At 40.9% G+C, this 23,973-nt stretch overlaps 2 protein-coding genes and 1 long non-coding RNA gene across 3 annotated transcripts in view; 2 read left to right on the top strand and 1 right to left on the bottom strand.

Annotated features, from left to right (window-relative positions):
* Nucleotides 1–1,639: 1,639 nt before the first annotated feature.
* Nucleotides 1,640–6,389, top strand: LOC109464793 (beta-1,3-galactosyltransferase 6-like). The gene is made up of 3 exons (XM_019761871.1): nucleotides 1,640–1,827; nucleotides 3,953–4,840; nucleotides 5,421–6,389. The coding sequence occupies exons 2-3, from the start codon at nucleotides 3,966–3,968 to the stop codon at nucleotides 5,626–5,628; spliced, it is 1,083 nt and encodes a 360-aa protein (XP_019617430.1). The 5' UTR covers nucleotides 1,640–1,827; nucleotides 3,953–3,965; the 3' UTR covers nucleotides 5,629–6,389.
* LOC109464797 lies at nucleotides 5,924–9,779 on the bottom strand. Its single transcript, XR_002139901.1, has 3 exons — nucleotides 9,698–9,779; nucleotides 7,029–7,234; nucleotides 5,924–6,152 (listed from the first exon to the last, which is right to left on the bottom strand). It is a non-coding gene; the product is annotated as an uncharacterized LOC109464797 (long non-coding RNA).
* Nucleotides 9,780–13,493: 3,714 nt separating this feature from the next.
* Nucleotides 13,494–23,973, top strand: part of LOC109464769 (salivary glue protein Sgs-3-like) — a 27,895-nt gene continuing 17,415 nt past the window's right edge. The window contains exon 1 of the mRNA XM_019761843.1: nucleotides 13,494–14,202. Within this exon, the coding sequence (XP_019617402.1) occupies nucleotides 14,106–14,202 (97 nt within the window). The 5' untranslated portion in view covers nucleotides 13,494–14,105. The remainder of the gene's footprint in view (nucleotides 14,203–23,973) is intronic.

The raw sequence follows: 23,973 nt of genomic DNA, 5'->3' as shown, positions 1-23,973 counted from the left end.
TCGACGCCTTCTGGCTATATGATAATACGTGTAACCAAATGGGAGGGTTTCATTACCCCATGCATCTATGGGGAAAGGTTACCCTCACCAGCGGATGCACTTTCCTAGCCAACTGTTATTCACAATAACTTTGCCGAATTCTACTCTCCATGACCCCTTAGGCTGGTATTCAGTTATCTCATGCCCACCAGTAATGATAATACAATAGAAAAACTATGTGAATATATCTCCAATTGCTTTAAAAAGAGAGAAGAAATCTTCAAGGCCTAGATTAGTTCATTCTCTAGTAGTTGTTAAGACTTTTACGTTATTCTGTTATCCTTGTATCATATGTATCATATTACTCAGTACGATGTACATGTAACATCACACTCTGATGTATGCATTTAGCCCCACGGGCACGAACCTGCAATTAAAGATTCGGAAGGCATAGCGGAGGCTAAAACTTCAACATAATATGCACTACAGCACAGTGTATCCCTGTGCTGGCACACCAAAGCTATTAAGAACTTACCTTGATATTGCTAGAAATCAGGAACATCCCTGCAACGCCATTATTAGTCCAATAGGACGCTACTCAAAACGATTGTACTAAATATTCCGTCACTAACTCGTCCACCATGAGCCACCACTGTTGACACTCTGCCCTCCCCAGTCAACAAGAAAAACTGGTTGGCACGCAGGATTAAATGACCTTGAAGATTTGACCCCAAAGATGCCACCAAAAGCTGAACAAATCCTACCAGTGTCGACAAAACTTATTGTATACATATATCTTAATTTTCCTTATTATTAAAAAGAAATTGGATGCTTTTAGTGTCTTGATTGGTGGCTTTACATTCTTTCTATACCCTTATTATGCGATAGCAAGGAGGTCCTATTCACCAGTTTCCCATACCCAGACTGCAATGCGAAAAAAGGGCGTCCAACCTCATTTGCATAGGACAGGAAGGCATCGGAATGATCCTGTTGATGTTAAAAAGCTTGTTTTTCAGTGTGTTTTGAGGTTTGGGGGCATTTTATGCTCAACGTTAACTAGATTACTATGGGTTTAATCTCACAACAAATAGAGAATGAATTTTTTTAATTCGTTTGTAACGTATAGTATACTGATGCTGTAACGTTACAAACCACATGTTTCATGTTGAAAAGAACACAAAAACTTCATTCCCTATTTGTTGTCATATTCGACCCATAGTAATTTAATTAATGTTGAGCATAAAATGCCCCAACACTTCAAAACACAGTGAAAAACAAGCTTTTTGACGTCACCAGGATCATTTCGATGCATTCCTGTCCTATGCAAATGAGGTCAGACCCCCTGTTTTCGCATTGCATTCTGGGGATTGGAAACTGGTGAATGCACGTCCTTGGTGATAGTAATTGCATAGGACAATCGCCTTAGGAAAATTACGTCATTACTCACACTGATTTAATCGCTGTAATGATCCATAACAAACCGTGTCATTTGAAAATGCCACATTTGAATCGAAGAGAATAGCAACCTGAATCCTTGATCTTCTAAATGAATCAAAGTACGTATTTTATCATTGTTTTGGTTAAAATTTGTGAGTTTGTGTTTTTTTGAGGGGGGGGAGCTTTCACTGAACTGACGTCATACACTGGATAAACCGGTTTTGGCGCGCATGCGCAGTGTCAGTGGCATGTTCTGACTGTATGTTGTCTTACTCAAATACATACAGTGCATAAATCAAGCTTATTTTGTACGAAAGGGTACAATTATAGCGTCTTTTCTTCCTAAATTCAGACCACAGGACCCAGCAGACTTTCTCAGACTCCCCAAGGCAATATTCCACTGCCAGACAGGTAGGTAATATAACGATGTTTTGAATTGCTTTCTTGTAAATTGTTTTTGTTGTTCAAACTTTGTTGTTGTCGACCAATATTACGTGTGTAGTTCGTCTACGTTTCATCAAAGATTTATCAAAATGTCTCTGACAATAAGTGAGAAATCGCAGGTAGGTCGGGTGTCGCGAGTTTTGCCGGCGGCGGCGGTGAGCCCTCCCCCCGGCCCGACACCGAGGACATCACTGTCAACAATTGTTTGCGTTTGAACAAGCTAAAAACGTCACAAATGTCAGGAAAAATGACAACAAAAGTAGATGTGTACAACGACAGAAATGTTGGTAGCAACATTGCTGAATGCTTCAGTTTCCTACATAACGAGGACGAAAGAACCAGTGGACGTGAGGTTGGGAGTTTGTGGTCAACTGTCACTCACCCAACATGCACGCTACTGCATAGGGTCAGAGTCCTTAGGACGGGACGTTAAGCTGTGGTCCACTGTTCATTGCGGTTGTCGAAAAGAGCTAGAGGATATTTCCCCGGTACATTGAACCTGTAAATACTGGTACTGTACTTATACAGTGCCTGAAAAGACAGCCTGGACACTAGACGCCATTTTAGTATCATTTCGGCAAACATATAATTATCTGTCTGACACTCACTCTATACAGCTACAAGAATGCCAAGGTCCTTTTCGGTGGCAAGACAGTATCCATTAGCCAGAGGAGTTTGTACGGCCAGTCCGAATGGTAGGTAGTTAATGTACACTCCTCTGGCCAATGGATACTGCTCTGCCACCATATGATCTGCTTGAAGATTCCTTTTTTTGTGTGTATTCTGTTTTAAGACCGGTACCATGATAGTGTAAAAGTAGATTTGATTTGATTTGATTTATTAGGCTGATAACACATATGTATTCAGCCAGGACTGCCCAACTAGCCGGAGGCTATTATAAAGGGCTAGCCCTCACAACAAGAACATAAACAATTCGGAACAGTTAACAGTGTCAGTTACAATTCAGATAGACATACTACCGGTACTACTACATAACAGATGTTGTGGCCAAACGTTAACAAGCTAGAATATCCGGCCTGGTCGTCGTGCGTTTACTACAATTACATTTATATGTCAGGTTAATATACTATTACATAATAGATGTTGTGCACTACATTTACATTGTCAATACAATTCTATTGAATTCGTACAGTTTTACTAAGTAGTTGTCGTCAAGTATTTATCAAGTATTGTCCTGTAGTGTATTCCAAAGTTTCTAATGTAGAAAACCGATGTGGAGTATAAATGTGACATACTAGTATATGTGAATTTGCCAAGAAAATTTCAAGAGCTATGAAATGAGGTCACTACAGATAAACAGGGGGTTTCGGGGGAAATGTGGATGATGAAATGGGATTTTAATTATGTGCTCTTTCCACATTTTTTTTACTGTCAATAAAACTATGCCACTTGCCTGCCCCAGAAGTTGCCGCTCCAGTTTTTATGTATGTATTGTTGATTATATGTACATGCTTGATTACACAATTGATATTCCGAAAAAAATGCAGCATAGCTTTTTCCCATATTTTCCGCTGAAGAAAAACATATTGTTCACAGAAGGAAAACATATTGTTTTTGCTCTTTTTTTTTTACTTCTGTGCCAAATACACGAGGTCAATGACCGGGACCAGACGTCTGTCACCATGGTAACTGGCAAGTGCTGTAGCACACACCCTGTGGTGTCGGGTTACATGTAGCAAGACATTTGGAGTTGGAGGGGCTGGTCACAATATACACGTATATGAATGTGTTTGAGAAAGAGTTAGTGTTTACCTTCATATGATCTAGCCCAACAAACTACTGTTCTGTTAATTCTTACTCAAACACATACAAATACATGGTGACCAGCCCCTCCAGCTCTGTCCTGCTACATAATGTAATTCAACACAGGGTGTCTGCTTCAGCACCAGTTACCATGGTGACAGCCGTCTGGTCCAGGTCATTGGCTTTATATGTTCAGAACGGAAGAGAAACGGAGCAAAAAAAATTTTTTTATATAATAAAAATAATAAAAATGTCATCTTTGTCTTGTCGATTCCATATTTTGTTCCAATTGTTGTGCCCTATTTTTATTGTTTTTTTTTCTTTTTAGGTTCTGCTTTTTAATGTCCACTAACTCAGAAGTACTTCCGGCCAACATGTGCACCAGACTTTCCCGCCGTTTGATGCCCCTGCTCCTCGCCATGCTACTTTTTGTCCTGTACATCGCCACACAAGCCGTACTGAAATGCCAGGCTAGTAACCAACCGCACGGAACCCTGGGAATACGCAGACTCCGCGGTATATACGGGAACGAGGTGATAAGGAAACTTGGAGGGATATCGGTGAATGAGGTGATCGAAGAAAAGTCGGTAACAACCTCTTCAAAACGACTCAAAGCGTTCCTGGTTATTCTTATACCGACGGGACCGAAGTATGTGTGGAGAAGAAACACGCTAAGAGAGACTTGGTTCAAACTGGCAGACGAGAACGTTATTCAGCGTTTCGTCATAGGCATGAAGTCTTTGGACAAGAACGCAACAGACCTTCTCGTCGAGGAAAACAAAGAACATGGCGACTTGGTCTTTCTGTGGGACTTCAGTGATTCTTACGGTGGACTAGCAGCAAAGGTGTTAAAAACTTTTCAGTGGCTGGACGAAAACGTGGACTTCCAGTATGTCTTAAAGACAGATGACGACACATTTGTGAGAACCGAACTCCTTCAGAAGGAACTTAAAGAAAGAGACGTCCAGACGAAACTTTTCTGGGGGTTCTTTAGCGGCAAGTCTCCTGTTCACAAGGAAGGAATATACGAAGAAAAGGACTGGTTCTTGTGTGATACGTATCTTCCCTACGCGTTTGGAGGCGGTTACATCTTGTCTGCGGATTTGGCGCATTTTATAGCCCGTAACGCTCATTGGTTGAAACCGTACAAAAGTGAGGACGTGTCCATGGGGGCGTGGCTATCTCCGCTGGACGTGTTCAGGGTGCACGACCCAAGGTGAGTGGTAGCGGAAGTGGAATGACGTTTATGTGACGTCATTTCCTGTTCGATTTGGTTAAGTGTGCATGGTCCAAGGTCAATGGTAGCGGAAGTGGAATGACGATTATAGTTGACGTCATTTCCTGTTCGATTTGGTTGAGTATGCATGATCCAAGGTTAATGATAGCGGAAGTAGGAAGGCATTTCCGTGTGACGTCATTTCCTGTTCCATTTGGACCTTTCGCCATCTTGGTAATGATAAAAATGGATTGGACGGTTAAAACTCACTTTACTAGTGTGGTCAAGTAAATGAATCTCTTATATCCTGCCAATATGTTTTCTTTTTGACATCTAAGATGAATTAACAGGTCATCAACGCGTTCGATCACAGGACCAAGAAAGAAATGACGTCATCACTACAGTCCTTCAACATCTAGAGACAATTCCATTCGAAAAATGTTAACCCAGACCCTCTCTTTTCCTAATTTTTTTGGTTGTGTCCCTTCAGTACCTAATTTAGTAGCATTGCTTCCTTTTTTAATTGAATTCTCGCCATTTCTCGTCATGATCTCTCGCTAATTCTCGCTTTCTCTCGCAGGTTCAACTCGGAGCACGAGTCTCGCGGCTGCATGGACGACTACCTGATCAACCACAAGGTGTACGACGAGGGCATGAAGGCCCAGTACAAGCAGGTCATCGAGACGGGCAGACTCTGTCCGAAGGAAGTGCTGAAGAGAAGGTCTTACATCTACAACTGGAACGTCCCACCATCCCAATGCTGTAACAGGTCGTGGGGGATAATCTAACGTCTATGGTCCTGTAACATCTATATACAGTAATACTGTATAATCTATGACCCTGCAATATGTGTATACAGTAATACTACAATCTATTGTCTCAAGAGAAGGTTTTACATCTACAAATGGAACGCCCCCCAGCCCAATGCTGTAACAGGTCTTGGGGGATGAATTAACAGCTATGGTCCTGCAGTATGTGTATGTAGTAGCCCCCGTCTCGGTTATTGGGCATACCTAGCCTATACCAGACTTGAGAAGCGGCTGTTATAATTAGAAATTACCCAAATAGACGGATAACACGCCAGGGGAGTCAGTCCGCTAAACTAGTACCGTTCAGGAGGTACAAATTGTACTCCTCTAGCGGACCAACTCCCCTGGTAAGTTATAGTATATGGTTTGTTTAAAAATAGAAACGGCTAATTGTGACAGACAAGCAGAATCGATCTATTCCAAATAAGGGTGTCCGTCGAAAATTTTGTGTGCCCTCTGGAGTCTTCTGAAGACAGCGTTGTCCTCGGTGGAGTGTCTTGGGCCTAGATGGAAAATTAAAATCCAATCATCATAATGTAATTTAATTATGTTGTGAAAGACACTAAAACTTTACCACGTTTTAACATGGATTACATTGTGTGTTAGATATCTAAGAACTATTTGTATTGTGTATTTATTAGCACAAATCATGTAGCAAGTTCCATGGTAATCTGGTACTCTTTTGAAAGTTACATGTATGTTAGTATTAAAAGGTTGAAAAATAAATTGTTCATATCTTGTTCCACGTTTCTTTTAAATTTGTTTGCCAATCATTGACAGATAATTTTCTCTAGCGTTACGTGGTTGCTGTTTACACAATGTAAGCAGTTTAATATAAATACATATGGAGTTTCCCACGTTTGTTTGTTTGTTTTTATTTGTTTACCCAGGGTGTACATATCGCCACTAAGGCGTTTTTCAATGTGCCCTGCAGGCATACATAAATAAAATATACAAGAAAATAACAGATATAACAAAATGATAAGTCAACTTATAAGTACAAATTAAAGTCAACTTAGTACAAATAAAAGTAAAAGTACTATATACTGCCGCAACTCAGTAAGGTGGTAATAAAACGTCCTAGTCCTAGTGTACTATAAGTTAGTTCATAATCACTAGGTGTAGTAAGCCTTTATTTAAACTCGAAAGCTTGTTCGGTTACAAATGACCGTGTACATATATACATACTGTCCAAAATGAAATTACAATCTTGATAGAATTCGAAGCACTTCTCGCTTTCTACCGAAAATAAAATCTCACAAGAGATAATTCATGCCTTACACTTGCCCTAATGACTGTATCAAATTATGAATAACATTAATCTGTAGTTAATGAATAGTTAAATAGCTAAGTTCGTGAAGCTAGTAAACTTTTATTACCATACGAAGTTAGACGGGTGTGAGACAGCGATGTCCACACGGTCCCGGACAGCAGATAGTTCCGTCCGGACAGCCGGCCAGCCCCAGGAAGTTCAGCCGGCCCTGGCCGAGTCTGAAGGAGAAGCAGGCGTCCTGATAGGCGCAGCCCCAGGCTAGGTTCAGCGGGTAGGCGGGGCATCTGGTGCCGTCACGGGGCTCAGCGTGGACTGCAAATGAAACAATCATATTGTAAGACTGGCAATGAAAACATACATTGCCATGGCGACGGTGGTTCATGTTAGGGTTATTGTTTGCATGGCACTGCCATCGTTTCATGATTTTGAGCAAGACAGATACAGTGCACTCCTCCCCCGAGTGTATAGTGAAAGAGCCCCGGGGTCACAGAAAGTAGGGCCATCCGTGGCAGACAGGTCTTCTGGGTCTTTCCAAGGGTTTCCAGGAATGTGGGCATAGATGTGGGTCAGGGAAATGCCTGTGGACATTCCATTCCTGTGGACTAAATGCCTGTACAGTTCCTTGAATTATTGCGAATTGCACACAACACTGTACCATTAGGCTCCTCCCTGAGACGTCGCCAAAAAAGGTAAACCAAAGGTTCCAGAGCATTATCCAACAATTCCAACATATTTCAACATTTTATGACTAGACATGGTGACAGTACACTCAAGTTATATCAACTTATTTTATGCAGCCACCAACACAGAGAACGAATACAGGACAAGCCAAGCCAAGACAATACTCATTTTTACTTGAGTGAGGAAAGTCGTGTAAAGTGCCTTTCCCAAGGGCACAAGATCGGTGGCATGACAGGACTCGAACCCGGGACCTCTTGGTTCCGAGTCGAGCACGCTTCCGCTACGCCACACGACCCCACAAAGCGGAAAATTTGAGAGCTCGAGGCCGACGGGACAAAACTTAAAAGGGTTTTATCCACTATGCCATAATGATTAAACTGTACATGTATAATAAAGTAACACTGTATTAAAACTTTACTTAAAGAGGAAGGTTGGACTATAAAACCACCCAATAAATTCGGGTACTGTAAACTCTCACAGCTCATTCTGCAACTGGCAGCCGTGGTGAACACATGGGGAGAGCTAGGCTGAGATAGTATACCAAGTACACCTCTTCAACATTATGTGGAGCGAGACATGGATATGTACATGAAAAGTACATATAATATTTTACTAAACAACAAGAATATAGACTAATAACTACACAGGCATGTACTATGCCAATCCTGGTAAACTGGGACTTCATCTATTCAGCATTTCAGACTTGGATTCTAATATATAATGCAAGAAGACGCCAAATGTGTTTCTACATATTTCTACATTGTATATTTGTTAAGTTCCATACAACTATCATATCAATAGAAATCTAGTTTGGCTGTGGATAAGACGTGCAATTTGTGATTACAGATATACGTTTTTGAAACAAACATGGAAGCTTGACAGACGCTCATCTCTGCTCAAATTGGAAACTGTAGGCCCTTATCGTGTATAACGACTGCCAAGTAAATGTTACATGGATTGTGTTTAGGTTTGCTGCAACTGTCTGTGTCATTCCATGTATGGCAATGTTTTGTTGAAAAACTAGTGAAGATTAAAAATACAACATTTTTCAAACCTTCAAACGTCAGTTAATATGCAAATCACTGTCTGTCGTCTGCTCCCATTGTTTCCACTGGCAGTCGGGTTCAGACACCCCGTGGCTTATAATCCATTTATGATGTTGGGAGGATGTGCGGGGTCAATTTAGCTACTAGATCTTCACAGGGGATAGTTTCTTTATTGGTGGAGGACCCTGGGTCCTCCAAGTTCCTCTTTAATCTTCATAAGGCCATGTTGATTTGATTATATGGATGACATCCGCGCGCGCATGAATTTTCGGCCGTTTCAAAAAAAAAAAGTTTTCAACCATACTGTAAATCGTGCAAAACAGTTGCTAAATGAGCAGAAATATACCATAAGTTGCAAGGAAAACATTTAAAAACGATACCAATGTCGTAGAATGCCAAAATCAAAGGAAAAAGGACAAAAATGTAAAGAAATGAATTCGAAGAGTAGATTATTCGCCATAATATATTCTGTGCCATTTGTTCCACCTTCTAGACCACGTAGATTTCATAATGAAAGCAACTTTTTTTTTTTTTTGCAAAACTTTTTTTTTCTTCGCACGCGCGCATCAGTTTTGGGGTTCCCAGAGGATGTCATCCATATAATCAACTCAACATGGCCTAATAAGTTACATAGAAAGCCGGCTATAACTTTGTGCAAATGTATAAGATGATAAGACATACGTGACTGGGATTAGGGGATATAGTCGTCGTACAAATTTTGGTGCTTTTGGCAAGAGTTGTTGTAACCTTCAGTGGGGTCGTGTGGCGCAACGGCAGCGTGCTCGACTCGGAACCAAGAGGTCCCGGGTTCGAGTCCTGACATGCCACCGATCTTGCACGTGCCCTTGGGAAAGGCACTTTACACGACTTTCCCCACTAGAATCCAGTGAAAATGAGAATTGTCTGTCCAGTATTCGTTTCTATGTGTGGGACACAACACCAGCAACAGCTGCCTCTGTTCCGCGTGTATTGCACTGTTGCAATTTTAATAAATCAAACCTTTGTCTTTCTTTAAAAAAGTGTCTATTCGAGTAAAACTGCAACTAACCTTTATGTATGACCAACACTGCGGCTAGAGTGAAGAGAATGAACATCTTCGAACACGGCATCTTGGGAGACAATAGTTGTTCCTACGTACCGTATGGACGCCGTACTTTTTATTACAGGGTAACCAAATATGGCAAGTGTACGTCATCGTCAGGAACCAGTTCATACCGGTGTTGTTCGGTACAAACATGTTGCCATAACTCATAAGTCCGCCAGGTGGCGCTTTTAGCGCATTGCCATTCGCGGGAGGCGTAGGGCAGGGATAGCCTCTATCAGGCTTCTGGGGTAACAGGAAAAAGTAGAAATTGGCATAATAGAAAGATAACATTCCAAGAGAGTTGGTCCGCTAAAGGAGTGCAGTTTGCTGCTCTGTAAAACCGAAAACCTTAATATCAACCTAGTACTTCATAGCAGACACTTCTTATAAAATATACATACACCAACGATACTTATAAACCATTGCATTCTAACAAATCACGAACATTTGGTCTTAATCAATAAACTACGTAGTTCAGGGCTGGATTGACACTTCCATCTGGAGTCCACGGCTGTCAAATTTGGGCCCCAAAGTTCCCACCCTTTTTAGAAGCCGAACTAGGTTAAATCGCGTTCGATCTGGGTAATTCGAACCGAACGCGTGTTCCATTTGGGGTCACCTGTGGTCATTTACAATAATCCCACGCAACCAATTCGAACCGAACGTGTGTTCCATTTGGGGTCACCTGCGATCATTTACAATAAACCCACGCAACCAATTCGAACCGAACGCGTGTTCCATTTGGGGTCACCTGTGGTCATTTACAATAAACCCACGCAATTCAATTCGAACCGAACGCGTGTTCCATTTGGGGTCACGTCCGGTCATTTACAATAAACCCACGCGACCAATTCGAACCGAACGCGTGTTCCATTTGGGGTCACCTGCGATCATTTACAATAACACACGCAGCCAGGCTCTTTTCCCTCTCCCGCCTGATGCGCTTCATAAATCCTTCTATCTTTTTGACCTTTAACTTTGAGCCTCAGCGACGAAAACGCACCTGACACATCCTGCTAAAAGCTAGCTTCTGTCTTATGTTACCGGGAAGTCGCCTCTACCTTTATAGTGGACTATTTTTAGACGATTTCCATATCAAAGCAGCCGCCGCTCAGGTGGCACGAAGACAGAAGTCCTTATAAGGCCGTGTGGACGGTTAGTCTTGGCGGGAGTTTTAAACTTTTGAAGGCATCCAACGTTTGAAATTGAACATGGGTTTCATTCTTGTTCACAAACGCAAGACAAAAAAGAATATATTCAGTTGTCATAAACTTCTAATGTCAACCAAGCAACTTGTATATAAGCATTTTAATTTATTGTGTCGTCCTTGGAAAAAACGTGCTTTTTTTGCATTGGCTGTTTTGGCAAGAAGTTCCAAAACACGTTAGGATACTTAAAAAGAGCTCAGGCCCTAGCTAGAAATTAAACAAATACAATACAAGAAGTTGAACGCATATATGGGCGTTTACAAAGATTCTATTGTTTTATTTACGAAGTATTAGGTATCAGTATTATCTAAGTATTTACGTACTAATAGATTATTCAGATATAAAGCATTAACTCATTTTGATCCAGAGACGGTATGGGTTATATTACTTCTCATGATTCATGTAAAAATGGCATATTCATAAAACGTGGAAACAATGCTAAGGCCACAGAAAGTAATTTCTATGGATGGCATCAGCGCGCGCATTAATTTTCGCCTGATTTTGGAAAAAAAAACCCAAGAAATTTTGTTGCCTTCTGACAGTGGTCAACATGCCGAAAATGGGCAGAGAAGCTGTTGCCATGCCAGAAGGTGGATGGCTGACGAATATGAAGAAAAGGCTCTGATTTAATGTTTGGTTTCTTACTTTGATACAGTGATATTTGATGCTGGCTGTGTATATGTGATGTTCCTACTGAATCAAAAATTTTGTGCAATGACGTGACTGAGTCAAAATTTGAAAATGTAGGAACCTTATTTTTTTGGCCTGCCTTGTTTTTTTTCGCCCGCTCGCATTAGATTTGGAGCCTGCGGAGGATGTCATCCATAAAATTTACTTGCTGTGGCCTTCTTTTACCTATTATTTATAAAAAATCGTTGTTTTCAGTGCTTTAAAATCCCCTCATACTGTATCAAAATTCTTCTTGTGCGTCCGTTTCGCCTCGTTTGCAGAACAATCGTTCTCTTCATCCGGGCACTGTGAGCCGCCGCCATGTTCTTTTCATCCGGGCGATTGGAATAAAAATGGCGGACGGATTCGGCACGGTCCGGAAAAGGTCACGACTTGATAAATTGGTCTCCCGCTGTCTGGAACCGTTTGTGATGCAAAGAAACAAGACGACCTCCCAACTAAAAGACAACAACAGCTCAACTATAAATCCATTTATCTTTTGTGATGTTGGGGATCAGAAAAAAAAATACTTTAAAATCGTCTGTCCGAATATTTTGTTTACATACGCGCAGACTAATCTAGGAAAAATGTAGGGTAATATGCTTTTGCATGGTTATTCATAAATACTTTCCATATGATATCCTTGTATACAGCGAAATCCTCACAAGAACATTTTCATCACAAAAATAGAAGATTCAATTTTTGATTCCTGTAAACAACGAGCATATTGAATATTTTTCCAATGAAATATTTGACTGGTCTAGTCAGTAGAGAGTAGGCATTTTCTCGCTTTTGAGGAGCTGAATTTTTCATTAATTTTTTAACCTGTTAACCTCTTATAAAAGAAACCTCCCCCTTTAGCACACAATGGATGAGCCCTTGCATACTGTCAACCTCTGATTCCCAAGGTTGGGCGGGTCCATTTTAATTCTGACAGGTGGTGTGTTGACCTTTTTTGACGGGATAAAAAAGAGGGTATATTTAGTATGCACAGGTGGTTGGTTATAGGGTAACATAGCCTCGCATCGCAGGCTTCTTGGCTGGGTTCTTTTACGGCTTATCAAGTGCTGTTTTCTGATAGTATGTCCGTTTCCCTTTTGACAGGATAAAAAAGTGTATTTAGTATTCACATGTGGTTATAGAGTAATATAGCCTCGCATTGCAGGCTTCTTGGCAGCTTTAATGGCTTACGTGCTGTTTTCTGACAGCATGTCCGTTTTCTGACAACAGTATAAACTGAGAAATATGTTAGCTACCATAAAACGAATAGGCCATCAGAAAATGGAAAAACGTAGCCCAACTACGAAGCCTGCTTTTCGAGGCTAGAACACTAGGTCATGCGTTTTCTGAAACATATCATGATAGATTGTAGTAATTTACCCATTTACTTACAGATAGAGTACAGTATAATCTATTGTCTCAGCTGCAAAAGCACTTAGCAATTTATTTCTACTAAAGAGTCATAAACATTTATTGCTAAGGTTATCAAGCGATTTCATTCAGTATTAGTAATATTCATATTTAATGTTGATAATTTTTATTATTGTAATGCAGCATCAAACTTTGTGATGATAGTTTTGATATTTTGTTTGTCTTAATTATGACATTATCTTTCTGTTATTTGCTACAGACTAGATTATTTGCATAACGGGGGTATGATAGTTGTAAATCGGCCTTTTTTTGAAGACTAGAAGTCACCTGTTTCTTTTATAAACCAAAGAAAACCAACTCACGGAGATTCTTTTCTTCGTGTTTGCGATGTCAAGTAGGGCCGACCTTCGGCCTGTTGCCTGGATACCTTTAGTATACGTCGCCACGGCAACGACAACGTCGCCTAGGCAACCGCAACCCCTTGAATAATCGGCAATGAAGCCTGACGCAACGCGAAGGCACGACACTCTAGTGTAACGCCTACTTCCTGAGTGTGTGAGTTGTGTTTGCATATTACATGCGTGTGAGTAACACACACCACGGTGAGGTTGCGGGCGTTGTTTTTGCGGCATAACGTCGCTCCGTGACTCACAGAGACCACCTCAGCGTCATCCGCAGACGATAGGATACCACAATTCCTGTCAGCCAGTCCAACACGTGAGCGAGGGGCGGAAGGCGGTGCCAGTTCGCTCAGGCTGTGTGTGACTTGCAGACGACGTTTTTTGTTTCCCGCGCTCCGGGTACCACCGAACCTTTTATTACGGACAGCTACCCTCGGATTTTGCTCAACTTCACAACTGACTCAACAAGTGGTGGATATCTAACTTGTTTTTGAGGGAAAATCAAGCGACTGGGCTTGTTTTTAGGTCAGGCCTGACTCCCCAACGCATCGACACGGTATACCGACTGACGACATTCTTGCAACAAAGGCTCTATTGATCGTGTGCTCGGGCTTTGCACTCCGCCACGCTGTTGAGTTGCAGAGCGGCGCATCACCGGGTTCTACCGCGGCGACCTTGCACTCGGCATTTCCATTCTAAGGACAAAAGAATCAGCAAGCCAAGATGTCGGCAAGGCGCAGGGAGAGAATACTAGCTCTGGGAACTCTGCTTCTTTGCTTACGGTACTCCGCTTCAGAAACCACCACTGCTGCTACACAAGGTATGTTACGACTCTTGTGTTCTGGTATTGTAATGTACGGGTCTTGTTTTACAAATATGTATAAACATCCCCATTCAAACGGCTCAGCAAATAGATAGAGCATTCGGTAAATCCGCTATAGCGAGCCGAGCCAAATGCGTTTTTGACGCCAGGTTTTATTCAAATCCCCTCCGTTCCAAAAATATCGTCTGCGTGTGTCTGCCAGGGCTTCTTACATAAACACCTTGATATGCTGATTTAATTTATCCTTCCCTTTCGTCTGCGAGAAAGATCCCTCAGGCTGGCATTCTTCTAAAGGTAAAGATCACGCAGGTTAGGTATTACCTGGAAAAACAAGCCGAAGTGGGGTGTTTGAGTGTACACCTGTAGCATTGAAAGTGGCACCTGTAGTGTATAGGTGTATATGAACGTGGTTTGAGTACTCATGTGTTAACTCAAGCACACTATATTCGGTCATCGACTCCGACATTCGTGGTCGAGTTTCGACAGAAGGGCCAATTTCTTGTACACTTCATCTCTTGTGAAGAAAGCTGGGTTTTGGAGAGGGGTTTAGTTTTTGAGCTGGGAGACTTAGGCCACAGCAAGTAAATTTTATGGATAACATCATCCACAGACTCCAAATCTAATGCGAGCGGGCGAAAAAAAAACAAGACTGATCGAAAAAAAAACAAGGTTCCTACATTTTAGAATTTTGACTGAATCATTGTACAAATGGTTTTGCTTCAGTGGGAACATCACATATACACAGCCAGCATCACATATCACTGCATCAAAGTAAGAAACAAAACATTAAATCAGAGCCTTTTCTTGTCTCCTCTCTTCATAGTTATCTGCCATCCACCTTCCGGCATGGCAACAGTCATCTTTGCCTATTTTCGGCATGTTGAACACTGTCAGAGGGCAACAAAATGTCTTGTTTTTCCCCCCAAATCGGGCGAAAATTAATGCGCGCGCTGATGTCATCCATAAAAATTACTTGCTGTGGCCTTAGGAAGGGTTCACCTGCCGAGTTAAATAGGTGGTGGCAGGATTGACATAAAACCGGGTGAATATTTTTGGCGCGTGGCGTGGAAATGTGATGAAAGAGTGCCGTATATATGAGTAGCGGGTTTTTGGCTTTAATTGGACGCACAAGACCTGCTATTCGCTTAAAGGAACAGTGGCAAGATATCACATGTCAGTGTTATATAGCGTTGTTGTTGTACCCCCCCCCCTCCCAACGTCGTATTTGCGTTATAACAACTATTATAAGTAAGCTAAAGGTTTTATTCCTTATAAAAGGCCATTTTAGTAACGACAGAGTACAAAGGAAATGAGTGTACATATATGCACTGAAGGGGGTGGGGCAGGGACAATTTTTTCCCCAACGTCGTATTTGCGTTATAACAACTATTATAAGTAAGCTAAAGACTCTTTTGCTTATAAAATGTCTGTGGTTACGTCAGAGTACTGAAATGAGTCTACATATATGCAGTGAATGGGGGGATTCTTTTCGTTCTTCACAGCTGTACCGATTTCGTAATGCTTTCTTTAAATATTACAACCCAAATGTTTGTATCACACCATATCATATCATCATAACTGACAGAATGGGGGTAAGAATCTTATCTGTGTTCCGAAACACGTAAGAATTTGTCGTTTTACAAAAGCATACGGAAACATAACTGCCCCACCCTGCTACAATACTACTGACATTCCTCGACCCTGACAGGTAGCAACGTTTATAATGTCTTCTCTCATGGGTGTCCATCATCGTCTGAGTTCTAAGTAAGGCTTAAATGAACAGGAAGTGCGGGAAAAAGGATTTGTGGAAAGTACCTGTATTACGAGGTAAATTTTTGGGTGTGTTACTGTATGTGTGTGTGTCAACGTGTGTGTTTGTGTGCGCGCGCGCGTGTGTTTGTGTGTGTGAGTGTGTGTGTGTGTGTGTTAGCGTGTGTGTGTCTGTGTGTGTTAGCGTGTATGTGTGTGTGTGTGTGTGTGTGTGTGTGTGTGTGTGTGTCTGTGTATTTGTGTGTGTGTGTATGTGTGTGTGTATTTGTGTGTGTGTGTGTGTATGTGTGTGTGTGTGTATGTGTGTTTGTGAGTGAGTGTGTGTGTGTGTTTGTTTGTGTGTGTGTGTATGTGTGTGTGTGTATGTGTGTGTGCTTGTGTGTGTGTGTGTATCGAAGGGGGCTGTGAGACACACAGTAAATATATCTTCTATGTATGCCAATCACACTCAACAACTTCCTGTCATAAATACCTCTGCAATTTTTATCAGTCAATCAAAGGCACTACAATCAAACCCTTTGATTCATTCACTCATTTGATCACTAATTTAGTCATTTATTCGTCCATCCATTCATTTTAGAAGGTAACAGAAAGAGATATTTTTGGCGCGTATTACTTATGTGTGTATAATTCTCTCTAGCAGCTTTTTTATAACTGCAGAAGCTGATTTCGTTTGAGACGTTGGGAGAGAATTATTAATTATCAAGAATTAGTTGACAGATCGTCATTAATTTTGGTGAGTACACAGCTTATATAGTAAGGGTGTGGAACGTATTACGTATGTGTGCGCCACCGACCCTACGTACGAATTTTCAGAATGAATGGTTGACGTTGTCCCACCCGGACGCAGCTGGCGTCTTGACGTAAAACCAAACACCGGACGACAAACGGCCATTTACTACGGTCAATATAGTATGACGAGTTCTGTTTCATCAGTTCGAGGGTTTCAAATACAGCTCGATGTGCCGTGAAGAACTGTATTTAGATTTGCGGTCCAGTGACCGAACACCTGTTGGAATATGCCTATGCCTATTTAACCGTATCTTTTGGAGTACGAGTAAACCGTGCAAAAAGCTATACATGTCGCTACTTCAAGTTCTTGTGCACAAAAGTGAAAATTTTCACCGGTTCACCGTTTCGATATTGACTAGTAAAAAATCCCTGACTCAGAGGTGACGTATGGTTTGTAAGGAGTATTTCTAGTTTCTATAGATAGAAAAATACAGTTCCACACCCTTACTTATAACATAAGCTGTGTACTCCCCAAAATGAACTAATTCTTGATAATAAAGTCAAAGTCATAATGATTCTCTCCCAACGTCTCAAACGAAATCAGCTTCTGCAGTTATAAAAAAGCTGCTAGAGAGAATTATACACATATACGTAATACGCGTCAGAAATATCTCTTAGTAGGTCTATGAATAGACAAATAGAGTTCCACAATTTTATTATATATCAAGCTGTCGATACACCAAAATTAATGACGATCTCTCAGAATCTCAAAGATTCTCTGTGAAAATCTCAAACAAAAGTGGCCCCTGCAGTTCCAAGAAAGCTGCTAGGAGGCCCAAAGCTATGCCATTGTCGTATCTTTAGAAATCCAAGAGGTATCTAATGTCGAAAATTATGACCATAGAATGTTTAGAAAACGTTACAGTTAGGAAAACAGGTAGGAAAGGGTAAAGATTTTGCCTCTGCTTGGAAATCGAATATCACTGAGAATGATCCTGAATAAAGCTAGCAGCAGATTCAAAGACACGTGAATTATTGCCATGTGACGAATGTGTACAGTCACGATCTTGCCTTTTGTGATGTTTGATACCGGAAATACGTGGCCTTCTTGACTTTGCGGCGTGACTGAGTCAATGCAAATACAAGGAGAATATTGCACCATTCAAACAGGCTGGGCACTCCTGTAAAATGGCTGTGCGCCACCTGTGGTAAACATAGCCCGTAATTCTGCAACATGTGGCTATTGAGGGTGTGCGAAGAGAGAGAGGGGGGGGAGTGAGAGAGAGAGAGAGTGAGAGAGAGGGGGCTGGGACAGAGAGAGAGAGACAGAGAGAAAGATAAAGAAAGAGACAGAGAGAGAGAGAAGAGAGAGAAACAGAATTTGACTATCCTTATATTTGTAATTTTCAACAACGACACCCCCAAACTATCAAATAATTTTGATTGCAAACATTCTATTGTTGACATGAACTAAAAATACCATTTTCCTAATCATAATTAAACATGCCCTTTCTTACATGTAGTGGTTTGGCATTCTTTCTGTTGAACCCTTTTCCTAACGTCCTTGACTGCAATTATTTTGAAGTTTTTCTACTATGTTTAGTCAGAAAAGGTATGGCTAGTTTTGACTACAAAGATATGTTGATCAAACAGGACTGTCTAGGCTACATAACTAAGTGGTGTGGGTTCTTTGGAATGCGAAATAGTCAATTTCAGAAAAGAACAAACAAAAACGTCGTGTGATACGTGAGAGACGTGATTAAATGTGCCCGGGGGGGGGGTATACCTATTCACATGTATTTTTGGATACAGCTTGGCCAATTCGACACTGTCTTTGATGTTTGATGCCACCGAAAGATCTGCTTGGAGATTACACAATTTGCACATCCTGAATGACTTATACCGTTAGGATGTAGCCTCTTTAATCTAGGGTCATCCGGTTGATTATTAATAGTTTATTACTTGAACAAGATTCTTTGTAGCTGATTGTCAAGAACTCATAGCCCCGATTTAAAAGGATAGAACATCTGTTATTCTACAAATGACAACAAAAAGGCACGGTTTCCTGGTGATCTAAGTACCTGTACATCCAGGAAACATGTCATCACAATCGTCACCAAAACATAAACAGTGAATGGACTTATGGAGTCTTTGTCTTTCTTTCAGCAAGAATTGTGCCCCCCTCCCCCCACACAATCTGAGCTGCATTTCTCCTTCTACTTCGAAACTCAGTTTTGAAAGGATATCGATGAAACGATTGAAACACGCAAATATTGGCGTTCGTTATTAGTTGTTTGTGTTTTCTTCTTTTACCTGCTTTCACGAACTATTATATATAAAAAAATCTTACACAACAGAAATATTTTCATCCGTGAATAGTTTCATCAGGTTGGTAAGACACTGAGTAAAGAGACTCTTTTTACACCAGTCAGAATTGCCCTGAGGAAGGTGACATACGGTCAACGAAACGTCTGCTGAATAAAAGACTTGGTTATGTAAAAAGAGTATCTTTACTCAGAAATGTTCTCAGTCTTGTCGGCATTTTTTCTTTTATTCTTATCTCCTGAAATATTGACTTGTGGACAGATCGTCTTAAGCTGAAGCATAATCAAACGTTTCTTGAGATAACCTCTCTGAGAAAGCTAACGGACCGTTCCTAATTATTGATAAAACTTGCTAAATAACCGGAAATCTTAGTAGATGCAAAGTGATTTTGCATTGCTGGGAAGTTTGCGGTCTCTTGTATCCATGAAACACAATTGGTTATCTCCAAGCAGATCTTTCGGTGGCATCAAAGACAGAATCAAAATAATTGTTTTATTGCAAATTCATGCCCGAGGGCCCATTGGTATAAAAAAACAATTAGTATACATACAACTACTGATAACTACTAAGTAACTACTAGTAAAAACTACTGGGTTTGACTTCTTTTTTTGACGACAGAGGAGGACAAAGGATGTAATTTGTGGGTTTTCGGATGTTAAGAGGAGAGTAGTTTCTTTTCATTTGTATATGTGTGAAAGTTTGGGTAGAATTTGGAGGCTACGTCAAAGAGTTCATTTCGTTCATTGCTAGAGAGGGTACAATTGGCCAGGCAGTATCTATTGGCCAGGAAGTCAACATTTCGCCACCTAATGGTAACTGTCTGGCCAATGGATACTGGCTGGTCAATTTGATTCTGTCTTTGATGCCACCGAAAAAGATCTGCTTGGAGATTACACAATTTGCACATCCTGATTGACTAATAGGATGTTAGGTTGTAGCCTTCTTCATCTCAAGTCATCTGGTTGATTATTAATAGTTTATTACTGTTTATAACACGTTTCTGTGTAGTCATGATAGTCAATTAGTTATGCCCCCAATTTCAACATTTGATTTGAATCGTTTAGCATCGGCTGTTCATATTCAGTGTTCTAGCCAGGATTTGTCCATACTATAGGGGTCAGGTACAGAAGAGCAACTTTCGTGGCGCAACTCACGCATTGAGACGAAATATTTGAAAGTCATCACCTCCTGTTTCTTGTTTGATGTGGAGGTTAAGTCAAGTTAAGGTTTTACCTTTGCCATAGCCTCATTCTAAAGTTATATTTTCATTTTTTTGCAAGATTTATGAAGGTTCTCGAGCTCCCTCCCAAAACACCCCTATGCTAGTTTAAACTTAGCATAGGGGTCAAAGTTATAGCATAGGGGTCAAAATTATAGCATAGGGGTCAAAATTATAGCATAGGGGTCAAAATTATAGCATAGGGGTCAAAATTATAGCATAGGGGTCAAAATTATAGCATAGGGGTCAAAATTATAGCATAGGGGTCAAAATTATAGCATAAGGGATCCCTATGCTAAAAAGGTCTGGCTAGAATACTGATATTGTATCGGTGGCGACAGACAATTTCTTGGCGTGGCGCTCTCGATGGAATACGCACTACACTTACACTGTACCTACCAACGAAGACGATCATAAAACAGCTCATAAACACACGACATTTAGGAGATGATAAATCTTGATTAGATCGCTTGATCACGTCAACCTTCCCCTTAATAAGTACAAAGTACCGTCTTAATTGGCCTTAAGATATCGCTTAATATGTAACACCCACTCGCACATGGCCTTTGGTGTGCCATGTACACCAAACTGTTACCGAAACGTCGACAAAATATAAGTCTATTAATATTATTTTTTTAAATTCCAACATGTAATCACCAGACGTGGTGAAGGCACACTCAAGTTTTTTCAACTTATATTAATGCCGCCACCAACACAGGGGACAAATACATGACAGGACAATACTCATTTACACCTGAGCTAAGAGAGGAAAGTCGTGTAAAGTGCGTTTCCCAAGGGCACAAGATCGGCGGCATGTCAGGACTCGAACCCGGGACTCTAAGTTCCGAGTCGCGCACTCAGCCGCTACGCCACACGATCCCACAAATCCCACGATCCCATAAGTCTATTAAATGTGTAGCTTAGAATCCTTCATATATTAATTAACGTTATGAAACTACTAAAGGATGTAACTAAAGGGTTGTATTAATTCCATGTCACAAACTTGTTGTTTTGCTTGCTTGGACCACCTGAGGGTTTTATTGATACACCATATACTCTGACGTGAATGTATCGAACAAACGGGCTTTGTTTGCGTACCCGTGTTTGGTGTTGACACCCAAGGATGCTCCGAGGGCAGGTGTATTCTTAAGGGTGACCTGACACCGACCTTAAGGAGGTTAGGAGCCTTGAGGTGGGAACATTCTTCGGTGATAAGGGTGAGAGGACTTTGCCGATTTGGACGAGGGGGGGCATGAGTGTGTTCACTCATTCACTTATAACATTTTTAAACGTCGATTTTCAAATAACGATCGATTTAGAATAAATGTAGAATATACAGATGGGGTGGGAACATGCTTTGGTGGTCCAAGCCGTGAAATTTGGGGGGGCATAAATGTGTTAGCTGTTTTTAGGGGGGATTTCAAAGAAATTTGGAGGAGGGGGGCATAAATGTGTTAGTTGTTTTTAGGGGGGATTTCAAAGAAAAGGGATTTACATAATAATTGCATAAGATTTTTAAACCTCGATTTTCAAACGCCATCGACTTAAAACAAATGCACTACTAGTAGTTAAAACCTATTCTCGTGTACAAATTAAACTACTTTAACACCAGAACATTTCTGGCATACTCGACAAGATACCACGAATACGTCACAGTGTTTTGGCAACAGGTACCGGCATTCTTTGCGCGTCATCCGCCATATTTGGACGTCACCTGAGGTGTAGTATCCATGGACAGGTCTGCCGTTGCTATGGCAACGGTAATGTCTGATTCAGCAAACCTGATGAAGGTCACGGTGACGAAGGGCAAAATCGTAGTCTTCACCTATGTGTGTTAATTCGGTGTGATAATTCTAGACCTAGGTCGTTGTACAATTTTCGTGTGATATAATTTTCAAGCAGGCCTTGACAGAAATAACTGCCGACAAGGCTCTATTAAAAGACAAGCTTTCTTGTAACAAGACAACTAAGTTCTGTGTTTATACAAAGCACGTACAACTATATCCCAAGTGATACACGATCATATCACGAATGTGGCCAGAGCCTAAGCGATGGAACTGGTGCTGCATGACCTTGTCAATTTTCCAAATTAGTCTTTGCTTAAAATTCATCCAAAAAATGCTTGTATTTGGCCAAGTCTCAGCCTCCCCTCACCTACAACACCCTCTTGTTGTAGACTTCAGGAGAAAAACCTTTATAATTGACAGGAATTTCGTTTCTCTGTCCAGCCATCTCTTCAAACCACTTGTCAGAAGTGCTACCGTATTCGATAAAAATAGGTCAAAAGGGTGACATATTGACAAAAGCGGGGAACCGTTGGTTAAGTGGAAATATGTCGCATTCGAGAGTTTCACATCGATTCAGCTTGAAGTATATTGTGTAAAAATGCTCACAGTTGAATAGAAAATGCTCCATGCTCCGTCAGAATATAACATGACTGCTTATTCTTAGGGGGAGGGGGGCATAGGTCGAAGGTCACGATTGAAGGTCACTTTGCGTACATGCTTGTAGCAACTGTCTCTTTGGGTCGTTCTCCACATAGTTTAAACATGCTCAGATAGTTGGGAATTACATTTATGTGGGCCACCATGCCATTTTACTTAGAGCATAATCGGCAATTTTAATCAAGCGTAATTCCTAGCCAGACCCGGGCCATTAGAGTTTAGGGCTAACACCTACACCTAGAAAAAAGGGATCTAAGAATTAACGGATTGACTACTGCTTGTACTGGGCCATGGGGTAGAATTGCAGCACAGTATCCCAGTAAACAATTGGATACGTAGGAGTAAACAGAGACAATTTACGTACCAGTTTGTTTATGGATAAACATGTGCACAGGGCGTAACTCCTGTGTTTTATGCATGTAACCACAAACGTAAACACACAGGCCTGGTACTTCAGGTACACTAGCAGGTCACCAGTGAAATAAATCAGATGTTTCAGTATAGTAAAACATTGACTCACTCAACTTAGGCCATGTTGATTTGATTATATGGATGACATCCACGCGCGCATGAATTTTCGGCCATTTCCAAAAAAAAAGTTTTCAATCATACTGTAAATCGTGCAAAACAGTTGCTAAATGAGCAAAAATATACCATAAGTTCCAAGGAAAACATTTAGAAACGATACCAATGTCGTAGAATGCCAAAATGAAAGGAAAAAAGACAAAAATGTAAAGAAATGAATTCGACGAGTAGATTATTCACCATAACATATTCTGTGTCATTTGTTCAACCTTCATGACCACGTAGATTTCATAGTGAAAGCAACTTTTTTTTTTGCAAAACTTTTTTTTTATTCGCACGCGCGCATCAGTTTTGGGGTTCCCAGAGGATGTCATCGATACAATCAAATTAACATGGCCTTAGGTGAAATTAGTACCTAGCTTCAGTTAGGGACGTCCTCTTTGCTGGGATGTAATACGTTCCTGACACAATATTATATTACTATCAATAGATTTAGATTAGTATAATTAGTATCTCTTTATCGTTATACATTGTATATGAAAGTAGAGCAGATTCATAGAACAGTTAGAAATGTCATCTTTTAGAACTGTTAGATACTTTTAGCATCACCAACTATGTATGTATATTTTGCCATATGTTATACCCGTCACATCTGTTGTGCAATGAAGTTCTTCTTCTTCGTAAAGCGGAAGTCCCGTAGCCTCTATCTACCAGGCTTGGGGAGGCGGCTGGAAAGAGTAGAAATCGGCCAAA

This window comes from Branchiostoma belcheri, unplaced genomic scaffold, assembly GCF_001625305.1.
Source record: "Branchiostoma belcheri isolate BF01 breed outbred unplaced genomic scaffold, Haploidv18h27 scaffold140, whole genome shotgun sequence".
NCBI lineage: Eukaryota > Metazoa > Chordata > Leptocardii > Amphioxiformes > Branchiostomatidae > Branchiostoma > Branchiostoma belcheri.
This window is presented reverse-complemented; position numbering and strand designations above follow the sequence as displayed.

Bases quoted from the DNA above. Each gene is read 5' to 3' on its own strand.
- LOC109464793 (XM_019761871.1), top strand. From the start codon at position 3,966: ATGTCCACTAACTCAGAAGTACTTCCGGCCAACATGTGCACCAGACTT. The intron at 4,841-5,420 runs GTGAGTGGTAGC...TTTCTCTCGCAG, and splicing joins TTCAGGGTGCACGACCCAAG to GTTCAACTCGGAGCACGAGT.